Raw genomic sequence first — 25,469 nt, 5'->3', positions numbered from 1 at the left:
CTTTGTAAACAAGACAGTCAAGGAGGGAGGGAGGGAGGGAGGCGGCGAGCGTCTCCTCTAGATGCTATAAAAGGTCCTAGCCTATTAGTCCTATACGAAATGAGCGAAACATTTTTTAACGAGAGATACCTATATATACCTTCCACTAGTTCCACTCGCAATCGGAGACGTACAAGTTAACTTTGGATTAAAAATAATATCTACGACGCGATTTTTCGCAATAGTTGCGGGAAAAGGTATATCAGTTATCAATTAAGGATTATGGTATGGTATTATGCGCGACTGATAATGAGGCGCGTAGATCGACAACGCGTAGAACGTCCCAATCGTCCGTGTGTCACAGCCCTACCAGTCGTACCATAGGGTACACGGATACCTAAGTCGAGACCGTCGAGATATCGGTAAGCTTGTCGGACGCGTTTGTCGGAGGTCGTTTACCTCTCTCTGTGCTCGATTTATGTATATTTAATATTTTTATTATTAAAAATCCTTTTTAAAAGAAGAAATATAGACCTCTTTCGTTTCTTGAATGTACGTTTCTTTCTACGGACTTGTACGTAATCGTGTAATCGCGCGATAACTCGAGAACGCAACACTCTAACTGCTCTAACATAAGCTTCTAATCTTCGTCATTGCGTCATTGCGTCATTGCGTCATTGCGCGTCGTATTGATACTCGGTTCAATGGATGCATCATGCGAAAGTTTTTCTAATAGAATAAAAGGATCTAGAATAAAACGGATGCTAACGTAACCCGCCGTCTATCGCGGTACTATCCCACGTTACTCTCTTCACCCTTATTGTTGACGATCACGCAAATTATTTTCTTCCGCGACTTAATTACTTAATTGGCTTTATACCCGCGACTCAACTTCAATATATGAGTTCATTTACATAATGCATATCGACTACAATCGATCCTGTATGTTACTTTTATCAGCAAATTTATAATTATTTAATCCTAAATCATTTTACGTAGAAAAGAGATTCACCTTATTTGTCTCTTTTCATCTTTTTGTAATCTTGTGTAAATATATGTTCAAAAGAAATAAATTGAATGTAAACGATATGATACGAGAAACATTTAACAAATGGAGCTGTACACACAGAAAAATATATACTACCCTCAAGTAAATATTACTTGTTCTAAATATTTGATAAGTTCATATATCCGCAAATCTATCATAAAGTCATCGCAAGCATCACATTTACTCAAAACATATTCTAGATATTAGCAAGTCTAGTACTTGAAATAAGAATATTTAATTAATACAAGAATTCGGATTACTTACTATATACAGTCTACTGAAGAGAAGTATATAATATTCTTGAAAGAAGAATGAATTCTTGTTTTGAGCACAAAATTATGAGCTTTTCTAAGATTTGTGCTAAGTATATCTTAAAGCTATTATTAAGATAATATTCTCTATTGAAGAAACCTATTACTTAAAATAAATAAAATAAAATAAGTAATTGCTTTTCTTGGCTGTAGAGTGATATTTTTCTGTGTGTAGAGATTAAAAGAAAATTATCGTCAAGTTTGCCGTTCGCGGGAAGATCCGAGATCCGAGGCGACAGATCCGGAAATCCCTACGTACAAAATGGGAGTAGAGGAAAAAGGCGGTCGTCTCACACACGCATACACTCACACTCACACACAAAGAGAGAGAGAGAGAGAGAGAGAGAGAGAGAGAGAGAGAGAGAGAGAGAGAGAGAAGAGGCGGCCGTATCCTAAGAATAGAAAAATTTCTTTTGTTTTTCCGCCGAGTAATTGTCTCGGACTTTGGATTTACCTACTTGAGAGGTATCTTCAAGATTGTAAATCGCTCTGTCGATTTTCAAGATCACGTTTTCGTCAAATATTACAAGTATCGGAAATACATTTGTGGGTATAAACTTCTATTAAATAAATCTATATCTTTCCGTTTTGAAGAAATAATATATCACTGAAATTATCCTAATCTCGAATCGTTCGTGATTCCACAAATGACAAATAACATTAATTATTCGATTATCCGATTATCCGATGGCGCTTACCGATAACGTTCAGTTTTCTGTTGCTCTGCCGTGCGTGAATATCGATTTATTTTCACGCGCAATCATATAAACTGCAATTTGGGAAATACTACTTTCTCTGGTAGATTTTGGAAAGTGCTACAAGCACACACACAAAAGCTCCTCGTTAAAATACCTCGCCCCGTCTTTTCGTCCTCTTTGTTCCAAGTATATCCGGGACCCGGGACCTGGGACCCCCTGCGAACATAAAGGCGTGGTTACGACTATACCATTCGTGATGAGAGAAACCTCTGCATGCCGTCACCATGCTACATATAGAATAACAAGAAGAAATAAGCATGCATGTGTGTAGATAAAAAGGACTTCTATATACCTCTACGCAAATATTATATTGTACGTATAATCAAATTTTATTTATATTCTCTCTCTATTTACTCGATTTACTCCGCGTATTTACACATTACGGCGATAATATATACTCTCTAGAAGCAAGAATGTCCTGAAAACTTGTCTCTTCTCATATCGCGAGTATTGATTTTTTACGTATCTATTTCAATTCAAAAGTCGAGTTGCGTACAGCGTATACATACAACCCGCGAGACAAGAGTATATCCGGGACCCGGGACGGACCCGGGACGGACCCGGGACCATCGATACCGTCGCGGTATCGGTCCCGGTGCGTCCACCGATGGTACCGATGCGACGCATTTCCTCGAGAGACGATCTTTCCCTCGGTGATGAAATCCCAGAAGAATGACACGGCACGGAGCGGCGCGGCGCGGCGCGGCGTCTACCGGTACGTCGAGACGGCGGCGTTCGTGCCTCGTGCCTCCCGAAATAACTAAGCCGCGTATCGTATCCTGAATCCGAGCAGGGACCGCGTTATACGGACGTACGCTGCTGGCTGCACTCACTACTCTGCAGTCACGAGAAACCGGTTGCCATGGGACTACGGAAATAAAAAGAACATTTACGTCGAACAGTTGCGTCGAACGGCATCACGCAAAATTCGTCGCGATGCCCATATTACTGTATAATGTATATATATTAGTTCTCGATCGACTTAACGTTAGACTTTAGCGGGACATTTCTAATTTCTAGCGGCAGGAGAGAGAAAAATAAAAAATCGGCCAATGTATTGTCGATTAGACGCTTCTGGAATCCGTTCGCAGTTCGCACCGACCGCGACCGCGACCGAGCGGATTGATTGATCGCCGATCACCGCTAATTGTAATTAACTGTCTTTTTCCACGACAAAGAAAAGTTGGGACAGATTAGAGCAAATCTAGGATTAATTGGCACACATTGAACTGGTGTGATCCGATTAGATTTAGATTCTTTCGTGAATGTGCGCCATATTTTCTCTTTAAAACCAATTTGCCGAATTTTAAATATCATTCGATGAGCGGCACGAATGGCAGATACACAGACAGACACAGGCAGGCAGGCAGGCAGGAAGGCAGGTGGATATTCCAGATAAAAACTGACTATGAAACCGAGGCTAGACGCTTGCAAATCACTGCTGCCAGAAATATTTCGATGTATTTGATCTCTTATCTATCCAAGATAAATAAAGAAAATATTTAGTACATTAGTGATGAAATCGTATGGATTCGTTCGGTATTTCGTAGAATAATTATCCCGAGCTAGACTTTAAATGTTGAAAACCGGGTGAAGAAATTATACGATGTCGTATCGCGTAACGGTATTGGTCGTATTGACTGATTTGCATCGCTCTTTATTTATATATTTTGAGTAATTTAAATCTATAGCTGAACCCACTCCACTTTACGTTTATTTAATTTACACTCAACTTTACGAAGATCCGATCAACGATTCTCAAGGTATGAGTAGGGAATGGTCAATTGGTGCGAGATAATCCGATTTATTATATGTAAGTAAATGCAATTACGTGATTATCCTCGTTTGATCGAATTTATGTTATGTAGGTACTTGGTTGAGTACGAGGCGCAAGGCTTTTGAAGAAAATGTCGCGGAAATCCCTACGCTCGCTATATTTGGCGTTCCGAGTCATCCTGTAGTCACGCCGCGCCGCGCCGCGCCGCGCCGCGCCGCGCCACACGCGAGTCTGAAATCTTACCGCGACGTGTACCGCTATTTGCTCTAAACTCGGACGCATCTCGGTCTCTCGTTGCACCATCAAATTCCGATACATAAACGATACATAAGCGCACTATTTACGAGGATTCCTTCGTTTTCCCAACGTTTCCCGGCCAAAACTCTTGAGATTTTTCTCGAAAGGGATTAAAATTCCTCGTATTTGGAGTTGAAAAAGGAACAAAATTGCGCTTTGGAGCTCAATAGCAAATTCATAAAATAAAATCCGGTCTTCTGGTTGCGTGTAACTCATATAGCTGTACTTTGCATTTCAGCTCGATCGTTACCGAATGCACCGTAAAACAAGAGGCTCGTCAAATTGAGGTGGGAAAGTATGAGATCTAGAGACTCCGTCGTGTATACTCCGATATCCCTTGGACCCGACACTGACGATGAGGAGACGTTGGTCAACGAGGAAGTCTACAAAAATGGTGATTATTAAACAAATCTGTCTGAAAAACTTCTGCATTACATATAGGAAATTTGCAACATCTTATGTAGTTCCTTGTCTATACGATATATACTATTCGTCTTTTAATGTCTTCTAACATATGTATGGTCGGTACAAGTATATCAGAGTGAGCAGTGAGCAGCAAGATGGTTTGAATTACCGTCGGAATTCTCGTTTATTCCGTGTCATCTCTTGAAAAGAGTGAGCGTTACTTGATAACGGTAATCAGTATTGCGATAAGTAATATTTAGATAATTCTTAATTACGCAAATGAATTAATTACAAGTCGATAAAAATGTGTGCTTGAACTAGGGAGGAAGGGAGGGAGGCGAGCGCGGAGTGAATATGATACACACACACACATGTATATGAATATTATTATATTACTGATCAAGTCAAGCAGGATGTGATTGGAAATCGAGGATACCCAAACGGGAGAAACTCTGAGTCAGCGCACCTACGCCACTTCCGAATTTGAATGCAAAGGGATCGTATATATGTAGGTTTTGCACACGTGGGTGTGTAAGATGTACACGTAACTCAATATGCTCGTATACGTAGGCCAATATTTTTAATAATAATAATAATATTAATATTATTATTATTATTATTATTATTATTATTATTATTATTATTAAAGTGCCACAATAAGAGTTATTGTAAACAAGAGCAGAAATATCGCAGATAGTTGCGCCTCAAAAGGTGAGCAGTCAGCAATAATGCTATGAATATAAGAGGACCGCAGACGAACGTAATCGACGTAATTAAGACTCTTCGATTCGTCACGGACAAATCAAATCGCTATTTCAATTTAGAAAAGAAATCTCTAAGATATATATTATGTACTACAAGTAACGTCTTCTTCTCTTATTGTAGCTTGACAGCTTGACTTGATATATGTAATTATACATTAGCGGCGTTAATCGTGATACGCTGTTTTCGTAAAACATCTCGCGACGATCTCTGCTTTTTAATCTTATGCAGAACACGTAGCGAACACATGTCACGTACCAAGTGAACGCAAATAAAACGACAAAGTTTTATCTTTCCTCGTCAGATCCTCGATCTTAAACACGTAGGTACAATCCCTCGGCGAAAAGAAAACTACGAATCGGTGGATCAAATACCGTAGTTTACATATAGTTTACTTGGTTGACGAAGGTCTAATTGATCATTGCTTTTCACAGTTTTTTTTTAATTTTTAATTTTTAATTTTTAACGTCAACAGCAGTGTTCTGGGAAGTCAAATTAAAATGACTAATTAATCAAGGTTTTTATGTACATATAGGATATTCGTGCGTGTTATATATTCTTAATGTTCAGTTATTTATAATCCAATAGATAGGAAGAAAGAGAGAGATAGAGAATAATAAATATGAAATGTGATGTCGATTTCAAGCCGATTAAGATATTGGTTTAGTTTGTGACACATATGCTGCAACAACTGCAGCAGTTACGGTAACTAGGAAATGAGCGATAATGTATGGCACATTTTGTAGGTTTATATAGGTATAATAATATATAAGTATAATACGTGCATTATTTTTGCGTATGCGAGTGCAGGTGCGTGTGTTATACGCACGTAAAATGGCAATCGAGCCGGTCTTTTCTCGATCTCGATAATATACAAATTGTTGATCGTAACATTCGTAGCGCATGCGTCCACGTAGGTCGATCTTTGGTCGCTTTCTCTATCGCATCTTTTATGTTGGAGTAAGAACGATATCGATTTACATCTCGTAATATTTCAGAACGCGTCTCGTTGTATATCCTCTAAAGACGCTATATCTTTAAAGAGTTGCAGAAATTAGTCGTCTCTTTTCGAATTGTCATCTTTTAATAACATTGTATCGCGATATCGCGACTTAACTGAAATTCCGCGAGAGAAATCTTTGAGAATTTAACATGTCGTCGATCTCCGGCTATTCAACGAGACAGGAAATGAACAGATAAGCGAATAATTGCTGTGGGAGAGGAGGGAAGGGCGATAGAACGTGGGGAGAACTCCCCTTGAGGCTCGAGACAATAATCGTAAGACGTAAGACGTAAGACGTAAGACGTAAGACATGGTCGCGAGCTGATGCGTACACACATCACGTATGTATTTCTGAGCGCGATAACGTTCGCGCACGTGCACGCGCGCTTGGTTATATCTACAGGCCGGGCCTCGTACTGACAATGAGTCGTACTCGCCTACTCGCTCCGAGCTCCGACGCGACGAGGTACGGGACGTACGGTTTTCGCGATTCAAGTGTATCAGGCCTTGAATGAAAGAAGGATACGAGCGAATGAATGAACCTACTGGGGAGCAGGCGCGAGAGTGTCGCGGCGCGCGTGGGCGAGGGCGAATGCGAATGCGAAGGCATTCGCGCGTACGTGTCTGTCTCTGGAATAACGTGAACGTCGTGAACGTGCCACTTTGGTAAGAAATAACAATATGTAAACATGTAAACGTAAAACTTTGGCGCGTAACGACCTAATCTAGTTGTAAACGTGCGTGAAAATTAACGATTATCGCTTCTCGCTTCTCGCTTCTCGCTTTACTGCATGTGTCACAGAAGAATCATCACGCATAGGTTTGCAAGATTTTAAAGGAAGAAGTAAGTACAGATTTATCAATATCAGACACGTGATGACGTGATGACGTGATGACGTTTTGGCTGCGAGGTGCGAGTCGCGAGGCGCATTACAACGTTACGTTACGTTACGTTACACCTACGTCGTAACTCGGAGCGAGCGCGAGCCGAGAGTCCAGGGCAGAGAAGACAGGTCGTCGCGTGCTTTTACGTTCTACAACGTTATACAGACTTAATACGCGGTCGCGGTTGACCGGTGCGAATCTAACAATTCAGTGGAAAACCGGTGTGCGGCGTGCGCCTCTCGCACACATCCTTCTATTACCAGCTCGTTCTATACGCGCCACGCGTAAAATCACGCGATCAATTACTTTTGTAAACGTAGGGGCGCGGGGCGTACGACTCGCGTGTGGATGCTACGTGGGTGGACGAGGTATCCCGTGTTATCGCTCTGTCGATTCCGCGGTACACGGAGAAGATCCTCGAGATCCTGTCCCGCGTACGTCGCGCTAGCGAGCGCGGGGCACTGATACCTGACACGGGAAACTACAACTCTACACATAAGTAGGAATTTATTATTATATAAAGTCTTACTTTTGTCAACTAACTCCGCGTATTTATCTTTAACTTGGCGATTCGAATAATTAAATAATTTCAAAGAGCCAATGTGTGCGTTAATCCTGGTCCGCCAAGCTTCCATTCGCGGAAATTTATAGAGGTTTACGAACAGTTTCTCCTTCGAGAATATACATTTATGTACCTTGTATAAGATCCAACGAATCTCTCTCTCGGCTCGACTTCCACGACGTTCGCTGACCCTTATAAGCTCGTAGAACCAATTCGATGAACGCTCGGACTGTAGGGCCCGCGTGGGGGGACTGGGACGTCGGAGACCTTTCAGCGAGCGAGAGGGTTCTCGATTCTCGAGAGTCTATATGGCTCCTCGGGCTCCTATGGGCTCTACCTGCCGAATGACGGGATTCAGAGAAATTTTTTCGTCCCTCTTCTGTGATTAACCCTCTTTTAAAAAGGGAGAAATTATTTCGTTCGTAGACCACGCTGACCACGAGAGCTGGGAATGCGAAGAATTCGATACGCGTTCTCTGGTGTACTTGAGAACCGAGAGACTCGCAATCAGTATCAGCCCAAAACATTTGCTTTTGAAAAGAAATTTTTGTTTCTTTATTTAAGTGCTGCGTACGTATTATGTACTACTTATTCGATTTATTTTGAGACTCTGTCACTGAATGCTGTACATATCCTGTCGATTAATTTTTTTACACTTCTGATTCAATTAACTATGCTAGCGTATTCATTTATCTTAAAAGTCTGACGGATCTATCATTTAGGTAATAATTTATGTTATAATAGGCTACGGTATACATAATGGATAACGTGAAAATAAAAACGTAGAAATAACGCGCGCGACCAATCTTATCGACTGGTATATAGTCTATAATTTTCACGGAAACCACATTATTGCGCAGCAATGTGAAATTCATGGAGTGTTTGTCGACGCGAAAGCTGGTGGTTTAAACTGTTGACGTGGTAATTCGTGCAATTGCAAGAATCAAAATTTTTACTGATTACCGAACAGTGGACTTGTTTGAAGACGTGCGAAGATTGTGATACAAGTTGTGTAAAGAGGCCGTGATATAAACTTTAAATAGGTTCCTTTTTAGCAAGATATTCGCAAATGACGAGTTAAAGTGTACAACGATGAAATGTATTATATTTGAATACATTTATAATTGTTAGTATGAATCTATCGCAAATCTCTGTTGACATTAAAAGTGCTACGGTCAAGAGCAGGAATATAAACACATGAGAAAAATATAAGAGATTAAGATCAAAATCAAAAAGTTACCAAAGACTTAAGAGAACACACAGATAGTTTGTTAATCAACATCGCAAATTTCCAATATTATGAAATACTGAAACACTGAAACACTGAAATGACTGAAACATGACTGAAACACGTTGCCATGAATGATGCGAAGAGACGATTAAAAATCGACTTTTTGAGTAATGGCTATTCCGTGATTATCCGCGACATTCCACTTTCACATTTATTAACGTCGCGTCACGATAAAAATATGGCGAACGCTCTCACGATCAGTGCAAGAGAAATCTCGTGGTTGCAGCTAAGACGTTTATTAGTAAGCTATATAAATGCGCGGCCGATTTAACGCACCTGTTCATTTCGTGGATGCGATTTATAAACTCTCGAGACGTTTCTTTTTCTTCTTTCCATCGACTGATATATATTTTTATATATCCGACTTCTCTCGGATATCCGTAATATTGTCAGTGACATGCGATAATAGTTGATTGTTATCATCGAGAGATTTGTTGGGATTTCATTACCAATACTCGACACACACACTCGTCCGCAAAGAATAGAAAACGCTGCACAGTAATTGCAAATGATTATCGGGCGGAGGGGGGAGGAGCAGTATTTAAACTTATTATTTATGTCATTCCTTGCCCGCTTAATTACCATGATTATTATTTATCCCGCAATTATATCCAGGCCGCGTGTAACGCATGTTTTCGTCAGTCCTGCAGGAAACTCGGTCGTGGGCGAGTAATCTTGTCGCATCGTCTCCTATCGTGACGATTAGCGGAACAATTTAACGTTTAACGTTGCCCACGCATCCAATTGTACTTAATACGCCGGTCGAGCTTCAACTAACGCGAATAATTTTCGGTCTTGTAAAATGCCGTTCAATGGCCATCACGCGCATTTGCTATTGTCACGAATATACAACACAGAGAGACTTTATTGTTAGAAGCATTGAAAATTGATTGTTAAAATGCAACATTAGCGAATGGTGCCGCCGCGCCGCGCCGCGCGCCGGTGAGATCCACCGACCGCGTGTTATAGTATAGTGCCGCAGCGCGACCTGCGCGACGCAACGGTTCTTTTTGCTCGAAACTGAACCTTGCGTCGCGTCGTGTCGCGTCGCGTCGGGAGATCCGTATAAGGCCCGTCTTGCAACACACTTGCCGAGGCACGAAGCCTTCTGTGCCCCTAAGCCTTTACCAATACATACCGATACATACAGTCAGCCTGTATCTCGTTGCGACGAGATCGGCTACGAAAGTTTTTATCGCTTTGTTCCAAACTTTAAATTAACATCTAAAAATTGGCGGAATCTAGCTGCTTCGAGCTAGCTCCGTATCTGAACAAAGTTTGAAATCCATCTCTTTCATTCTACAAATGTAAACAAAGCTTACAAAAAAATCGCTTTGATCGGTTAATCAATTTAATTGTATTAATTTTATTTTAAATAGTCGGCGATTGAAATATTGAAACCTCGCAGTGAGATACTGCAGTGATCGAACTGTGCGTCCGACGACCATGCGACGCAAGTGCATGGAACAGCGCTTGGAACAGAAGTAATAAGCGGAGCGTGACGCGAATCGTCATCGTCGTCGTCGTCGTCGTTGTTTTTAATGACGAGTCTGTCGAGCAAGGTGCCCGTTTAATTACCGATGCTCGTTTCAACGTGGGCTCTGCCTACCTGGATCCCGTCCGCCCACTCGCATCCGCTGCACTAGCCCACAAGTAGAAAGGTGCAACAACGTACCTCTGTATACGTTTGCACGTCGACGACCCAGAGTCAGCTGCACCGCTTTTACTAATTCGCTAATTCGCTAATTCGCGGCTACGTTTTCTCGAGTCTTTATGAAAATATATCGCGTGTATATATATATATATATATATATATTATTACAGCTAACGCGCCTGATTGCGATACGTTCGGTATCGTGCGTTTTCGGTAGTGCGTAAAAAATCAAACTTATACCACTAATTATTTTTTACCAATGATAGAAAGTGTTTTTAGTTTGTTTTGAAACTGGTTTATATATAATATTTTGAATAGCTTACTTTCTCATCGCCCCCAAACCAATCCATCCCATTTGGTCGATCGTCGTCAATCAAACGAATTGTGCTCACTTTAAATTTTGGAAATCAGCCTAAAACTATCTACAACGTGCGACGGGACATTCCTTTCCATTTTCAACGAATAAAATTAACATTTTAACATCAATCCGTAGGAAATTTATATGTTTCATCAGGATTCGCGCGCGGCGTTGCATGTAAATTAGCTATTAGCGGCGATTGTAATGCCGCGGTAAATATCCTAGTATCGGTATAGTCGAAAGCTCGACTACCGTTTTACGACTACCGACACAAGCTTCTGGAAAGCAAGAGTCTGTTTTCCGCTTCAAAAAATATCGTTTTATAACGAGTCTCGCTTACTTTAACAAACTTCCTCTCTTAATTGTTCCAGAATTTTAGAATACAATTTTTACCGTAGGAGATTTAAAAAGCAAAATCTCTCGCGAGTATAGATTATGCAGACTCTTGGAATGCATCGTCATTTCTTTTCCAATTGCTTCTTCCGTCATCTGCACTAAAAATCAAACTTACAGACAGATCGGACCTTGCTACTTGTCATAAACTTGTCATAAACTTGTCGAGATGGAAATGATTGATGACTTTGCCAATTGTCAAAGACAGGCACAATACAACAGACCGCGGTACATACATTTACCGCGGTAGATAAATAGGAAAAGCGGATAGCTTACAAAACAAATTAGCGATGCATCTACGATCTAGGTACATCTGGTATATCTGAATCTTTTAACTCGCGACTAGCGAATCACGAGGCTTTGCGAATCGCGAACTGAACGAATAATGATCTGAAAGCGATCACGCGAGACTTGAGACTTGACACTCGGCATGATCGCCTAAACTCGGCTAAATCAAAGATGGAACAAACGGTGAATGCACCCTGGAGCTTTCTCCATGTACCCTTTCTCTTTTTCGTTGGGATAATCGAAGCCGTTTTCGATAGCCGTTTTCATAGTCCCAGGATTTTTGTGGACTCTCGACGTGGACCTTCCAACGCCGACGCAAAGGAGGAGAAAAATATCCGGGCGCATGTAAAAATCGTATATTAGGCTGAGATGTGAAAGTAGAAAGTAATGTTTCGCGAGTACAAATGCTAAACGCGATCCTAAAGAGCGCGGACGCACTTGTCGCACGCGGAAGCCGGGCGCCCGCGCCGGCTCGTCCAGCAATATCCTTTCTATCGCTATCGTACGTCGCCGTCGCGATCTTTTACGATTTATGATGAATACACGAACGTTTGTAAGAATATATTGTATTATACATGAAAGACAATTTTATTCTCTTATTGCTTATTGCTTATTGCTTATTGCTTATTGCTCTTATTACATTATAACATATCGAAAAGTGTAATATATGTATAAAGCTACGAATGAGAAATCTATTCGGCGTTTTCCAATTTCACTCGTGCGCCAACGGTCGCTTCCGCTTTATTTATTTCTTTTCCAAACGCATTTTCCATATGGAAAGTTTTGCTGGTTTTACGAGTGACGAGTTTTTAGCGATTGACAAAATCGCGGGTTTAGATTGGGCAAAACGGCACGTTTTACGGCACGTAGAAAACCGGAAAGTGACAAGTGACAACTTTCATGATAGCGCGTAAGACTTGCATGTAACGTGTACGCTTGTAAGACGTCAGAGCAGAAGACTTGGCGGCCAGTGGACGCGCACGCGCCGCTCTAGCGAGGCGGAGGATGAAAAGGACGCGGCGAGGGAGAGAGAGATTGATGGAGCGGATCGAGAGCGGAAGAGAGAGAGAGAGAGAGAGAGAGAGAGAGAGAGAGAGAGAGAGAGAGAGAGAGAGAGAGAGAGAGAGAAAAGGAAAGAGGAACGGAGATAGAGAGTTCTCTCATTGTGAAAGAACGACCGTGAGGCGTGAGGATACTGAGGATCGGCAAAGTTGTCGGAGCGGCCGCGACCAAGCGACTCGAGTCAACTCAACTCAACTCGACTCAACTCAACCGACCTGCCGGAGCTGCCGGGGCTGTCGGCCAATCAGCCAACTCGGTCATCGCGCCGAGCTCAGCCCCGCTCAAGCCGCTCAACCGCGTTGCGCTGCGCTTCGTTGCTTCGCGCTGCTTCGCGCTGCGCTCGGCTGTGTAGCCTGGGACTCCTGCCTAGTGCCTGGCAGAAACTGGCGGCACTGGTGGCAGTCAGTGAGTCAGTGCGCCACGAACCTTCGTCGCGTGTTCGCGCGTTTGACATTTATCTTTCCATGCCGGTGCTTTGAGATACAAATAGAAAAATGGAAAGAAGAAAGATGAGAAAAAGAGAATGATTACGACGCGCGAGATCAGTCGAGATCGCGTAGATTTCCTTCTCACCGTCGCGTACGTGGTCCGCAATAGCCGCGAGTCGGCGACGGTCGTCAGGTCGTCAGGTCGTCAGGTCGTCAGGTGCGCGTTCCAATTCACCGTATCTCCATCAGCCATATTACGCGCGCTACTCCAGTTTGTGGATATGTGTGATGTGACTCGTGTGTATTACACCGTGTGATGTACGACAGTCTCTGCTGCCGGATTAAAGCACGTATCTGCGCGTGAAGAAGAATAAAAAAGAACCAATTGAGATAAGAGGAAAGTGAAAAAGAAAAAAGAAAGAAAGTGAAGGAGAGGGGGAGAGAGAAGCGACATGGCGCCCCCCGACAGATCGCCTCGCCCTAACTCCGGTCTCAGCCTCTCCGTGCTCGGTAAGTACTTTACGCCCCGGAGATTGTCCATTTTTCAGTTTTTCTTCTTTACAACATTTACTCGCAATTATTGTTTTTCAATATAGTCGCGAAACATAGTCGCAGTCAAGATTTACTCGATGCGTGATCTCGAGTATCCGAAAATTCAATTTCTCTAGGAAGTAAAGTTTTCAAGTGCGTGTTAAACTTGCGTGAACGAATCAAATCTATTCAACATTCAAAACACGTGTAGAATTGCGACGAATCTTACATTCTAGTCATTGCATTCTAGAAATTGCATGTTTCCATTCTCAAGTATCTCGTGGCATACCTTTTCGATGAGGTATTGCGTGACAGCTTTAACAAAATAAAAGAAACTACTAGAATGTACAGTTTTAGAGTTAATTACGAGACGCATCAGTGGCATCAGTGGTTCTTGGTACATTCTCAACATGCAACAAAATTATGAAAAGGCAGAGAGAGAGAGAGAGTGTGCGATCTATTCGTCGCTCGTCGCGTGCACGGTGCAATCTCGTTGACTCTCTGGCGCTTAGATCGCGTGCTGTCGTTTATTATTAGAGACGCGATTAAACTTTACACAAAGTTTTCTCAAGTACGCATGCTACGAGTCTGATAACAAGTCTGTCACTCTCTTGCGCAAAAAATCTCTTTTATTACGCAAGAAGATTAGATTAACGCTTTTTATACATAAATCATTCGATTTTTTTCCGTATATACGATACCCTAATATGTAGAGTGTTAGAGAGTAATATCTCTTTAGGAAAGACAGTTCGATAGTAGTGTATGTCTTAAAAAGTAATTTAATGGCATAATAGTGTAAATTTAATTCTCGAATGAGTTTAATAACGAGTTGTCGAGTGCGTCCAGTGCAACGTCTGATTTTCTTGCGGAATCATAATAATCTTCAACTTTAGTCTGAACGCTTCGAGATTCGTCTCGATAGCGTTAAATAGAGCGCGAATTAAAGGTGGGAAACTGACGTACGTTACATACATTCTAATTTAAAGGCACGTTTGAGTGCTTGACGTCCTAGAGTGGAACAACGAACTTCCGTTCTTTAGTATTCGTATGTATATGTATATTTACCCGTGGACTGGTTCGCGTTGAAATGAATTATTTCGAAAATAAACTTCACGCTTGTCAGTTGTCACCGGTCACGCCAACCATATGTCGCGCTTAAAGAAATCTCCTACGACCTACGATAAAACTCATTATTGTCAGTCGATGAGATGAAAACGAATCAAGCCGATATCGGCTCGAATTCGGATAAACCAAAGACCAAAGATACACCGAACGTGATCTTCTCGATGCGGTACCGGATTTGACGCGATGCAATTAACACTTTGAGAGGAGGAAGGAAGGTAGGGAGGGAAAATGTGCTGGTCTCGATGTTAGTTGTATTTAACCGGTTGTGTTAGACCACACACACAGAGGCATGCGTCGATGGTCGAGTCGCAGATAAGACGCCGCTACTATCGGAAGACGGAATTAACTGTAGAGCGAAGCCAAGGAAAGCCTTCTTGAGATTCGATTCAACATGCTTTCAGTTTATCTCCGATATCCCTCTGACGCCGCGTCGCAAACGTTATTCATTTATTCTTCACTTTATTTGCACTCGGAAACAATTTTTACGATTCCTTTATGTATGATAGAATGAGAAACAAATGATACAGTGGCTTCGAAGGTACAACTTTACGCAAAAAATCGAAAAAATCGCGATCAAACAGAAATGCAACATTTAATAGCATAGCAAATCTAAGCATTGAAATTTTATTTATTTATTTTTTTTTATTATTATTTGATCTATATATTTGAATATAGGTATATATCGTGAAAGAATTTGTATAATATAAGTTGACAATTATATTATTATCGTTATTTATGAATAATCTTAGAGAAAGAGATAACATCCTGTGCGGATCAACGAATTTAATAAAAATAATACATCTTATAAGTACCTATGTAACACAAAATTGATGTAAATCTAATAGAGCTTGGATACGATAGCTTTGTTACTCGTATGTAAAATAAGTATCCTTATGAAACTGACAATGAGAAGAAATCTTTCTCACGTAATTCAAACGCATGTTTATTGATTGTGAGTACTGAAAAAGCACAGGCTATATCCACTAATATCCCACGACAACCTGCATGCAATACATATATATATTATAGTTACGAAATATACACACCTGTAACGCACACCTTGCCTTGAATACAACAGCGTCTAACTTTCTCTGTCACCTGCATTTAGAACGTGGACATTTATCTCACATTGAATATATTCATAAATTTTAATTATTTCAATATATTAATCTCTGTAATATGTATGACACACAAATTATAAATAAATATTTCTCCCTCCCTCTGTGTGCGCGTGTCTCTTGGTTGGTGTGGGTGTGTGACTGCATATCATCTATTTTAAACATATTTTACATTATAATTATAATAAAAGCCACGACCACACGTCAATAAGTGGGTCAGTTGAAATCGTTCCTTCGAGAGGTGCGTCTCGCGAAAAGAAGCGGCATGGCTTGCGAAAAAGAGACCCGAATTTGCCAACATGACGGATCCAATATGACTCGCACTTATAATTGTACTCTCGTCACGCACTGCATCCTTGCGAAATGCGCACACCTGTTTATGCAGTTCGGCAGGATGCGGATAAAGAACGGAGGATGCAGAGTTTCTTTCAACCTAATACAATTTCGTGCGCCAGTGCGAACATAGAACATCCAGTTATACAGTCAAGTTACTTGTTTATGACTGACGAACTTTTCTTTCGAGAAAGGGATTTTTGACGATATGTGAATGCATCACCCGAACTTGTATTGTATGTAATTCGCGCGAAATAGACCTTGAAAGAGGTACGTACACGCGTGATGATCTCAGAACGTTTGTTGTGTGACTCACTTTCTTGTCACATCGAAGACTTTATTTTCTATATACGTTCGCTCGGAAATTAATAAAAAAATTTCTTTTCTTTTTTTTTAACATACGCAAACGTAATATGCTTAAATATTTCTGCGTAAAGAAGGATATCGAACTTGTGATAGATGTGTGTGTGTGTGTGTGTGTGTGTGTGTGTGTGTGTGTGTGTCTGTGTGTTATTAAATTATTTAAATAATAATTAATTAAATTAGAAGAAACGTATCGAAGGGGAAATGTTTTTCGCTAAAAGAAACTGCTCGATTTTCAACCATCCCGTAAGCATTCAAAGATATTCATGTTAGCTGAACATGCATTCTTGTGCATTCGTGCCTTTTCCTTTTTAACACTTGAAAAATATTGTATACATATAGTATAATATGTGTTAACGATGAGAGATCATCAATACCTGAAAAAAGTATCAACCCTTGTACATTTTTTTCTGTCTGTGAAATGAATATTTATGCCAAATATTCATTTCTTGTAGATCTTTCTTTTTTAGGTCTTCTTTTTTAGAGATATCCAGCTTCTTAGGAATACATGGCTGAAAAGTATTGTATATTTGTAATTTATTAATGGATAATATTTTTTAAGTTTATTTCTAATCTGTGACAAGCTCGGCAAAAGTTTTGCCTGCAGCGTATGATTATGGAATACCTATTATGACGGTATGTTGCAAATATATGCATGCGGTGGGCGGTTGTGTCGTGAGGTGAGTGAGAGGAATACGCGGAGTAGCGAGACTAGCGAGGCGACCAGCAGTCTTACGATCAACGGATCGTGTCGCGTCTGGCTGCCCATTCTAAGAACCAAGAACCTGAATAACCAATGTACTCATGGATGTGTGTGTGTGTGTGTGTGTGTGTGTGTGTGTGTGTGTGTGTGTTATATTGATACTTACTCCCTATTGATTCTTTATATAGGAAGAGATTGAAAATTATCATAATTTATTTGCGAAAAATTTTAATCTCTTTCTCTCTCTCGCAAATGCGTTTAGCGGAATTATGTGAACCATGAAACGGGAAAGTGGAGCACAATCGCACACGCTGCACAACGACATTCCTCGATTTATGTGATAATAGAAATGATAATGACACTGCGCTGTTATATTTAGTAATAGATAGATTTAGCAACTGAAACAGAAATATTATTCACACGTTTTAAGAGCATGATATATTTCGGCTGAAATGGCACTAGACACCGATAGGCACGTCTGTCAGCCTGTTTATCAAGATGATGTTATCGAAGCAAGATTTAACGAGTGATAAGCATTGCTTTTGAGAAACAAATCCGTAATCATATCGAAAGAATCTGAAATAACTTAGCTCGTCAACCGACCTGACCTGAATAAAAAAATTGACGGCGAACGCTATGTAATGCACCAGCTGAGTCGCAAAAAAAAAGATATATTTTACAAATTGGTGACACACATAAAATACCCAGCAGACAGCGATCGAAATAAACGATAATTTAATCTATGCAAATAGGCGTGGTTATAGGCGATGATTCCATAGTGCGTTTAGACACACATTTTCTTTCCTCAAAGGTAAAAAGTCAATAAGAAAAGTTTACTAAACGTAATAAAACATTAAGTAAATTATTGCATCTTATTACTTAACGACTTTGTTGATTGTTTAATCTGTGACCTGTGATACGAGCTAATTCGTACTTTGTGCCTGTTGCGAAAAACGCATTTATGTATCTAGAAATTGCATTTAAGGCGGGTCTACATAAGACAACACTCTGTTATCTAAATTAATATTTGTGTCCATGTTCGTCAAATCCACGTGCAAACGTTAAAGTGTATAAACGAGACGACAGATAAGATTGAAAATCTATTGAGATTATATGCGTATTATTTGCGTGTTATTTGATGATAGAAAAGAGAGAGGAAAGAATGGCGTATGAAAATATAAGAATAATTTTAACGCAATTATATGTGCAATAGAAAGAATTTCCGTGTCGCGGAATGTATATACTGATAATTATATGAGCAAGATATCAATGCTGCCGTGTCACAATTTTCGAGTATGAAAAAGAGCGCTGCTAAGCGATAAGCGCGAGCATTTTTTCTCTTCGTTTATTTGATCCATGAAGCACGAAATCTCATATATTCCCGTTATTTAATATGCCTTATCAGCGATGGCGTCACAACGATGAACCATATCATTTCATAGAAACAACCAGGTAAATCCTAATTCGATCACATCTTGCGTCGAGATGAAAAATGAAAGATAATCTAGCAAGCAGATAATCTCTAGTTTTAGATGTTGGTAATATTTTCTCATTTTATTAATTCTACTAAACTAAATTTCGATTCTTGCATACTTTATTCTGGACTTTATTCTCATTCGGTATAAACGCGAGGTATAAATAACGTACTATATAATTGCATTTCTTTTATGTTAATCTTAAATTTTATAGCGTTATGCAACACTTGTGACCTACTTTGAGAAACGCTACGATTTAGCGATATCACGATATTTCATAGCCTCCCGGTATATCGAAGGTACCAACGCGACGCGACAGGATTTAAATACGACAGGACTGTAGGCGAGCACCTCGGTAAAGTAACTTTCTCTCACTCTTCTGGGCACCGAATAACGATTAATACACGTGACTCGTCGAAACCGAAACACGACGACCAGATAACTGCAGCCGTTCTCCATTCGGTGGCCTCTTCGCTGTGTCTCTTACCGTTCTCATAGCATTATCCAGATCCAGATTATTATCAATCTCATTTTCTCTGTTTTTTCTTTAGAATTTTAGATTGTTTAAATCTAAAACTTGAAGATCAAAACTTGAAGATAAACGAATGCAGAAAAGCAAAAATAACACAAATTTTAAATTGCACTGGAATTGCCAATAATTGTCTCTGTTAAACGGGAAAAGAACCATGGCTTTCGTAGGTAGTAAGGTTTAGTATTGTGTGTGATTCAGGTAATCTACAAGACCTAATTTACGAGAAGACATGCAGAGAGAGAGAGAGAGAGGGGGGGAGGGAGAGACGAAACGTGTGGAGAACGGAGACGGAGAAGCCGGCCAGCAGATCAGCCAACAGGTGGTCGTGGTCTCCGGTCGTTCTGCTCTGTTCCACTTTGTTGTTTTCCCACTTGGCGAACGGATTTTAATCGCCCTCGTTCTCGCTCCATCGAGGTCGGCCAGTGGATATGTCGTATTTCGCCGTCGCGCGTCGTTTCGAGCAAAAATGGGATGAATAAATTCTAATTTCTTCTCATAGACATAGACAACATTCTCATTTGTTCGACGCGATTGTACAAATTTTCACGGACTGACGCGAGATGCATTCTTCATACAAAAAGCTCTGTCGTGTCAAATATTTGCGCGGAACCACGCGTAACTGTCGTTGCAAAATCATCGATGCCGCATATCGTGAGAGATCGCGTTTCACCGGCGTTAGCAAAACGGATCGATCCAGTTTAAAACGATAATACACCACGCGATATCGGAAGAAAGCAATTTAACTTTCTACACATGATTTAAGATGGCAATAAAATTACCATTCTTCTTGAAACTGATTGTGAGATCATCGATTAAGCACAACTGTAGATATATCAACGAGAGAAGAATACGAATAACGCGTACAATATGTACGCGGCATTTAAAACTATAATAATAGGAATAAAGGAAGAAAAATGTGTATGTTAGGAGGATACGTGGTACGTGGCGAAAGAAAAGTTAAATGTAAATAATCGGCAATCGTGTTGCAAAGGGCGAGTCACTCTAGCTAGTCTAGCTGATCGGATTATCGCGAGACGATCCTATCCATTAGTGATTAGATTGTAGTTTGTAATCGATTGGCATCTATGTATATCGAGGCGAGGCGAGGCGAGGCGAGGCGAGACGAGACGCGATAGTGGAAACTGGATCCTGGGTCCCGCGACGAGGACGCGTGAGGCGTGAGGCGTGAGGCGTCAGTGAAGCTCCTCCGTCCTGAGAAAACGAGAAGCGAGGTCTCCGCTGTGCCCGCTGGTCTCCGTGGCGCGCACCAGACTCGGTGCTCGTCGTGCTCGGTGCTCGGTGCGTTGACCCAGCTTACGGTAACCCAGGCGATTCTTGTTGCACCTGCCTCACGCGGAGTTACCGGTACGAGGGGTCGTGTGACTTCCTTCTTTTCTCCTCTCTTCTTTCCCGTTTCCCTGTTCGCCGCACTTTGTTCGCCGAGCTCTGCCCATCGAAGAGGGAGGAAATCAACTTTTCACGTATTTAACCACATATCTCTCTCTTTCCGTCTTGTTTCATATTCCTTGGATGTCTACCTTGGATGTCCTATCCATTCTATCCATTTGTGACAAATATACATTAACGCGTATCTCATCCACTACAGTTTTTCCCGCATTTAGCTCTTTCCGGTTTAATCGATCTTTTATCCAAAGTAAATACACACAAATATTATACTCGATATATATAATACTAGCGCGTACGCGTGCAAAGAAACTCGTGGTTTCCAAGTTAATCGAGCGAATATAACGTCGTTCGACAAAGCATCGTTAAAAAAGGTCACGTTCGAGAGGAGCGTGCACGCGAAATCTCTTGACCTTACTTTCTACAATAGGATGTACATGTATGTACATACATGGCGCGCCTTGGATTCGCGTGATTATTCGATTGATTTGCGTGTTCGTGATGAACGAGTGTCGCCGGTCGCCGCTTCGATACTCACGTGACAATACGTGTGTCTCGTCCTCGCCGCTAACCGACATATCAAAAGTTCTGCGACGATTTAGTCGCAACGAATGAGCCTATAATTGTCAAACGACCATATCGGTTTTTTCAGTGGCTTAAAATGGCACGTTGATTTTGATTCGCGACGTGAGATTACATTTATTCTTATTTTTCGTACATTACGCGCTGATCTTTCATATCTCGATACCTTGAACGGACCCAAGTTGCGAGTTGCGAGTTGGGTCTACTTTTGGAGAGAGAATTATCGATGAAAATTGAAATGATATATGATTGTGCTCTGTTTATAGACTTGGCGCAAATACGAGCGTTGGTCGAGTCGACGGGGATGTTGGGTGGATCTACGTGCCCATCCTGCGAAATGCCATTTGACAAGGGCAAGAAACGTCGCCTGATCGATTCCTGCGGCCACGAGCGCTGCTACTCCTGCCTGTTTCGCAGCGAGGTCTGTCCACTTTGTCTGCGTGGCTGCGATCTCAACGACGACGACGGGTTGGAAGAACCATCTCTTAGGGACGTTACCTCGGCACCACTGTCCACCTTCGCGCCCACGGATGGTTGGCTCGATGAGTCATCGACGGTGAATTCTCTCTGTGGCAGCCCCAGGCTACGTACCAAGATCACCACGAGGGCTAATTTGCCATCGCGAGTTTTACACGTAAGCCGGCCCTCCTGTTGTCGCGTGGGAAAGACGAAAGACGAGAGATAACGCGTCTTTGCTTTGCTTTTTTTCTTCTTAAATGTAAATCGTTTCAACACCTTCCGTTTATGGAAGTTATCATGTTTTTATAGAGAGAAACACACTCTTTTTAATTTGTTACATTTAGGAAGAATAGGAAGCAAGTGAAAACGAAGAATGCCAGAAGAGAAAGTAAATTTTTTTTCTCGTTATTTTCTCATTTATTACACCGGTCGCATAAAGAGATTAAGTAATCATAATATCTTGCACAATATCTTACTTTATTTTATTTTATTTTATTTTCAGCAGCGAGGCGCGGCAGAAAATCTCTCGTTGATAACGGTAGCTAAGAACTTGAAAAGTAAGGCCTCGCCACTTCCAGCTCCTTCTGCTTTTCAAGATCGGCAAAAACTCAAAATGACGCAAAGTACGTTGAAGCGTGCAATTCAATCAATGTCTCGCCTCAAGATGTACATTAAAAAACGTAAAATCGGTGCCCCGTAGGTTGTCCCACGCCACCAAATCAACGAAGGAGATTCTTTCTCAACCCAAAAGTGCTCAGAAGTTCCTTTGCCGTCCAGAGGTCTTCGAGACACGCGGCATCCTCGCCCGAACCGATTATAAATGACAATCCTTCCGCCTTATCAGGTACAAACTTTCTCTCTTAAATCAACTGTAGGTTCGCGCTGCTCTTCTCCCGAGAAGAGAAAATTTCGCGTTTCCGATTCAAATCACGTCAAGTATCTTGATAACGCCAAAAATTGCACATACATATACAGTTTGGATGACTTCGTCTTTGGAAGGAAAAACAAGATGGCCCGGTGTTGTCTTGGGAAAAATCAAGTCTCTGTGGAGCAGTAGTCAAGGCACGGCTAACGACGGGCTGAATCAGCTCATCGGCTCGTCGAATAAAGTTGCAGGCAGGAGGAGTTTTTCAAATTCGATGTTGTGTATCGCTATTGAAACACGTTTGAGATGCTTGGAGTTTGCGAATGGATGTAGAATTGTAGAGGAATAAAAGCTGTCACGCGCGCAAGCGTGAGCACGCGCCTTTCGGCGTGGAGAGCCATCGCTAGCGCCAAAAATTATTTCTTTCTGGTAACACCTTTTGTAGTGTCTCTTTTTAGAAGCATGACCCGCAATTTGTAATTATCCTTTATTATAATTACCTCATTATTTGTTATTTTATTATTATATATCGTTGCTTTTGTCAAAATCATGTCGAGTCGTGTGTACCTCTATCCTTTTATCAAAGCAAATGACTATAATATTTTTTGTAAATACTCTCGCATTTTCTATTGGCATTGCTAGTTTTCAAATTAAATCGGACTTTGGCATTGTCTATTCAAAGTAGCCAAAACTCTTCCACTAGTTCCACTTTAATATTACTAAAGAATAGAGAATGGAAAATCTCTGAATAGATTCAAATCAACAAGATACATAATATTTTTTATATGTCAATGAATGTGCAAAATATTTTCAAGTACGTTTTATATTTTTATTATTTAGTAATTAATATCACGTATGCCTGGATTTAGCGTTTGATTTCTCACATTTTGCAGAGCGCTGAATATGTTGCGTCAGAAAGATACGCTTAGACGAACGGAATAAAAATTAAAATAAAAATTAATCAACGTAAGAAAATCTTTACAAGTCTGATTACCCTATACGTGACGTTTGCAACATTACAACTTTCGATTGTAGTTGCTTTAACTTGAAATTTTTAACGATAACATAGCCGCCTAAGCGTATTTTATAATTAGTAGTGTGATTTTATGTTTTGCCCGTCAATTTTTGGATACAGCACGAAGCACTTGCTATCTTGATCGGCACTGTCTGGATTTGTCAACTAGATATCAGTTATTTTATATTCATGCACCATCTAATTATTAATATACTTCTTCTTTCCGCAGACGATGAGGGTGGTTGCGTGAAACCGCTGTCTTCGAAAACCAGGAAATCATCACAGTCGGATCTGTACATGAGACTGGGCCTACTATTGGGATCCAATCGAGCAAACGCGAGCGTGGAATCAAGCGCGTATCCCTCACAAACTCCGATACAAGGTCACGACAGCTCCGCGGCCTCCTTCAGCAGCCTGACCAGCTTCGAGACGCAGACATTGGCATCAACGAATACGAGCCCAGTGTCAACGTTGACGGGCACGTCGAGCGAAGCGGAGGCCGCGGCAGCGCTGCGATGTTCCGTCAAGCCGAAAGCCAAGGCTAAAGCGAAAACTAAATTTAGAGACTGTGACAGCGCTGGTAGCCTAGCATCCATTTCCACATCATTGTCCGCGTCCACGTCAATGTCCATGTCTATGTCCGTGTCAGTATCAGGCCTTTCGAACGGTAGCTCCAGCCCACTCGCACCCAGAAGACATTCCGTCAACGCCGCAGAAGCGGGTCAAACCGACGAGTTCGGCCAGTTGAAGAACAGACGATCCTGCGCCCGGAGATCGGCGAGAGTCAGTAACGTTAAAGGTCCCATGGACGCGAAACGTAATATCCAACATTCCGTTCTTTATGTTCGAATCGAAATATGTAACATATTCGAATACATAATACAATAAAGATCCATATATGTGTTTATTTCAGTACGTTTTGCTCAGCGTCATACGACACAGTTAAACCTGAAGCCATTATTCTTCGAGGTGCCGTTACTAGAGGAAGATCCACTTTTCGCAGGACGACAGTGGTTGTTACATGAATTAGAATCAGTCATCAATGGCTCCAGTCCCGGCATTTTGATTTCCGGATCGTCAGGCACGGGGAAAACTGCACTCGTTTTACAGCTAGTGGAACATAGTTGTTTCGGAAGAAGGAGAGAGCAGCCAAGATCGGCGAAAGAGAGCGAGGAATGCGACGAGAGAGAGAAACAGAATACCAACGCGACTCTGCAAGCCAACATTCGACATACTAATGAAAAGGTACGCTCGCCAGCGTTTATCTCTCAATGCTATATTTTCTAACAGTTTGTGAAGAGAAGGTGCAAATCAGTTATATCGAATTACAGGTCCGCGAATTAGCGTCACACGTTGTGGCTTATCACTTTTGCCAAGCCGACAATAACAGTACCTGCCTAGTCCCAGATCTAATTCACTCGCTAGCGGCGCAACTGTGCCAGGCTCCTCAATTGATCTCATATAGAGAATACCTCTTGTCCGAGTCCCATCTTCAAGGCTCGTTGTCGCAAAGGGAATGTACCGTTGATCCAGATCTCGCGCTCTCGAGAGGTATTATCGAACCACTTTTGACTCTGAAGAAAGCCAATAGACTGCCAACTTCGAACATGGTAGGTAAACGAAATGAGCATTAACACGTTATCGTGTAGCTTAATTGCGTAGCTACAATTGTTTTTTCATCGGTGAACGAAACGCTCGCGATA

The 25,469-nt window shown here is 41.3% G+C and overlaps 1 protein-coding gene and 1 long non-coding RNA gene across 9 annotated transcripts in view; one reads left to right on the top strand and one right to left on the bottom strand.

Annotated features, from left to right (window-relative positions):
- Rols (rolling pebbles) overlaps positions 1-25,469 on the top strand; it is a 35,191-nt gene that overhangs the window by 4,725 nt on the left and 4,997 nt on the right. Inside the window, exons 1-9 of one of the 8 annotated variants that reach the window (XM_071713229.1) lie at positions 2,393-2,408; positions 4,409-4,564; positions 21,694-22,061; positions 22,389-22,509; positions 22,587-22,730; positions 22,862-23,002; positions 23,996-24,583; positions 24,680-25,011; positions 25,098-25,376. In XM_071713229.1, coding sequence (XP_071569330.1) covers positions 4,468-4,564; positions 21,694-22,061; positions 22,389-22,509; positions 22,587-22,730; positions 22,862-23,002; positions 23,996-24,583; positions 24,680-25,011; positions 25,098-25,376 — 2,070 coding nt within the window. In that variant the 5' untranslated portion in view covers positions 2,393-2,408; positions 4,409-4,467. The other 7 variants (XM_071713228.1, XM_071713230.1, XM_071713232.1 and 4 more) reach the window with 7 other exon arrangements.
- LOC139776546 (uncharacterized) lies at positions 1,370-8,128 on the bottom strand. Its single transcript, XR_011719112.1, has 3 exons — positions 7,921-8,128; positions 2,593-2,964; positions 1,370-2,252 (listed from the first exon to the last, which is right to left on the bottom strand). It is a non-coding gene; the product is annotated as an uncharacterized lncRNA (long non-coding RNA).

This window comes from Temnothorax nylanderi, unplaced genomic scaffold (genome assembly GCF_030848795.1).
Source record: "Temnothorax nylanderi isolate EJ_2023f unplaced genomic scaffold, tnyl_v1.0 TNYL_tig0122_pilon, whole genome shotgun sequence".
NCBI classification, from domain to species: domain Eukaryota; kingdom Metazoa; phylum Arthropoda; class Insecta; order Hymenoptera; family Formicidae; genus Temnothorax; species Temnothorax nylanderi.
Note: the sequence above shows the minus strand (reverse complement) of the source record. Positions and strands in the feature narration are given on the sequence as shown.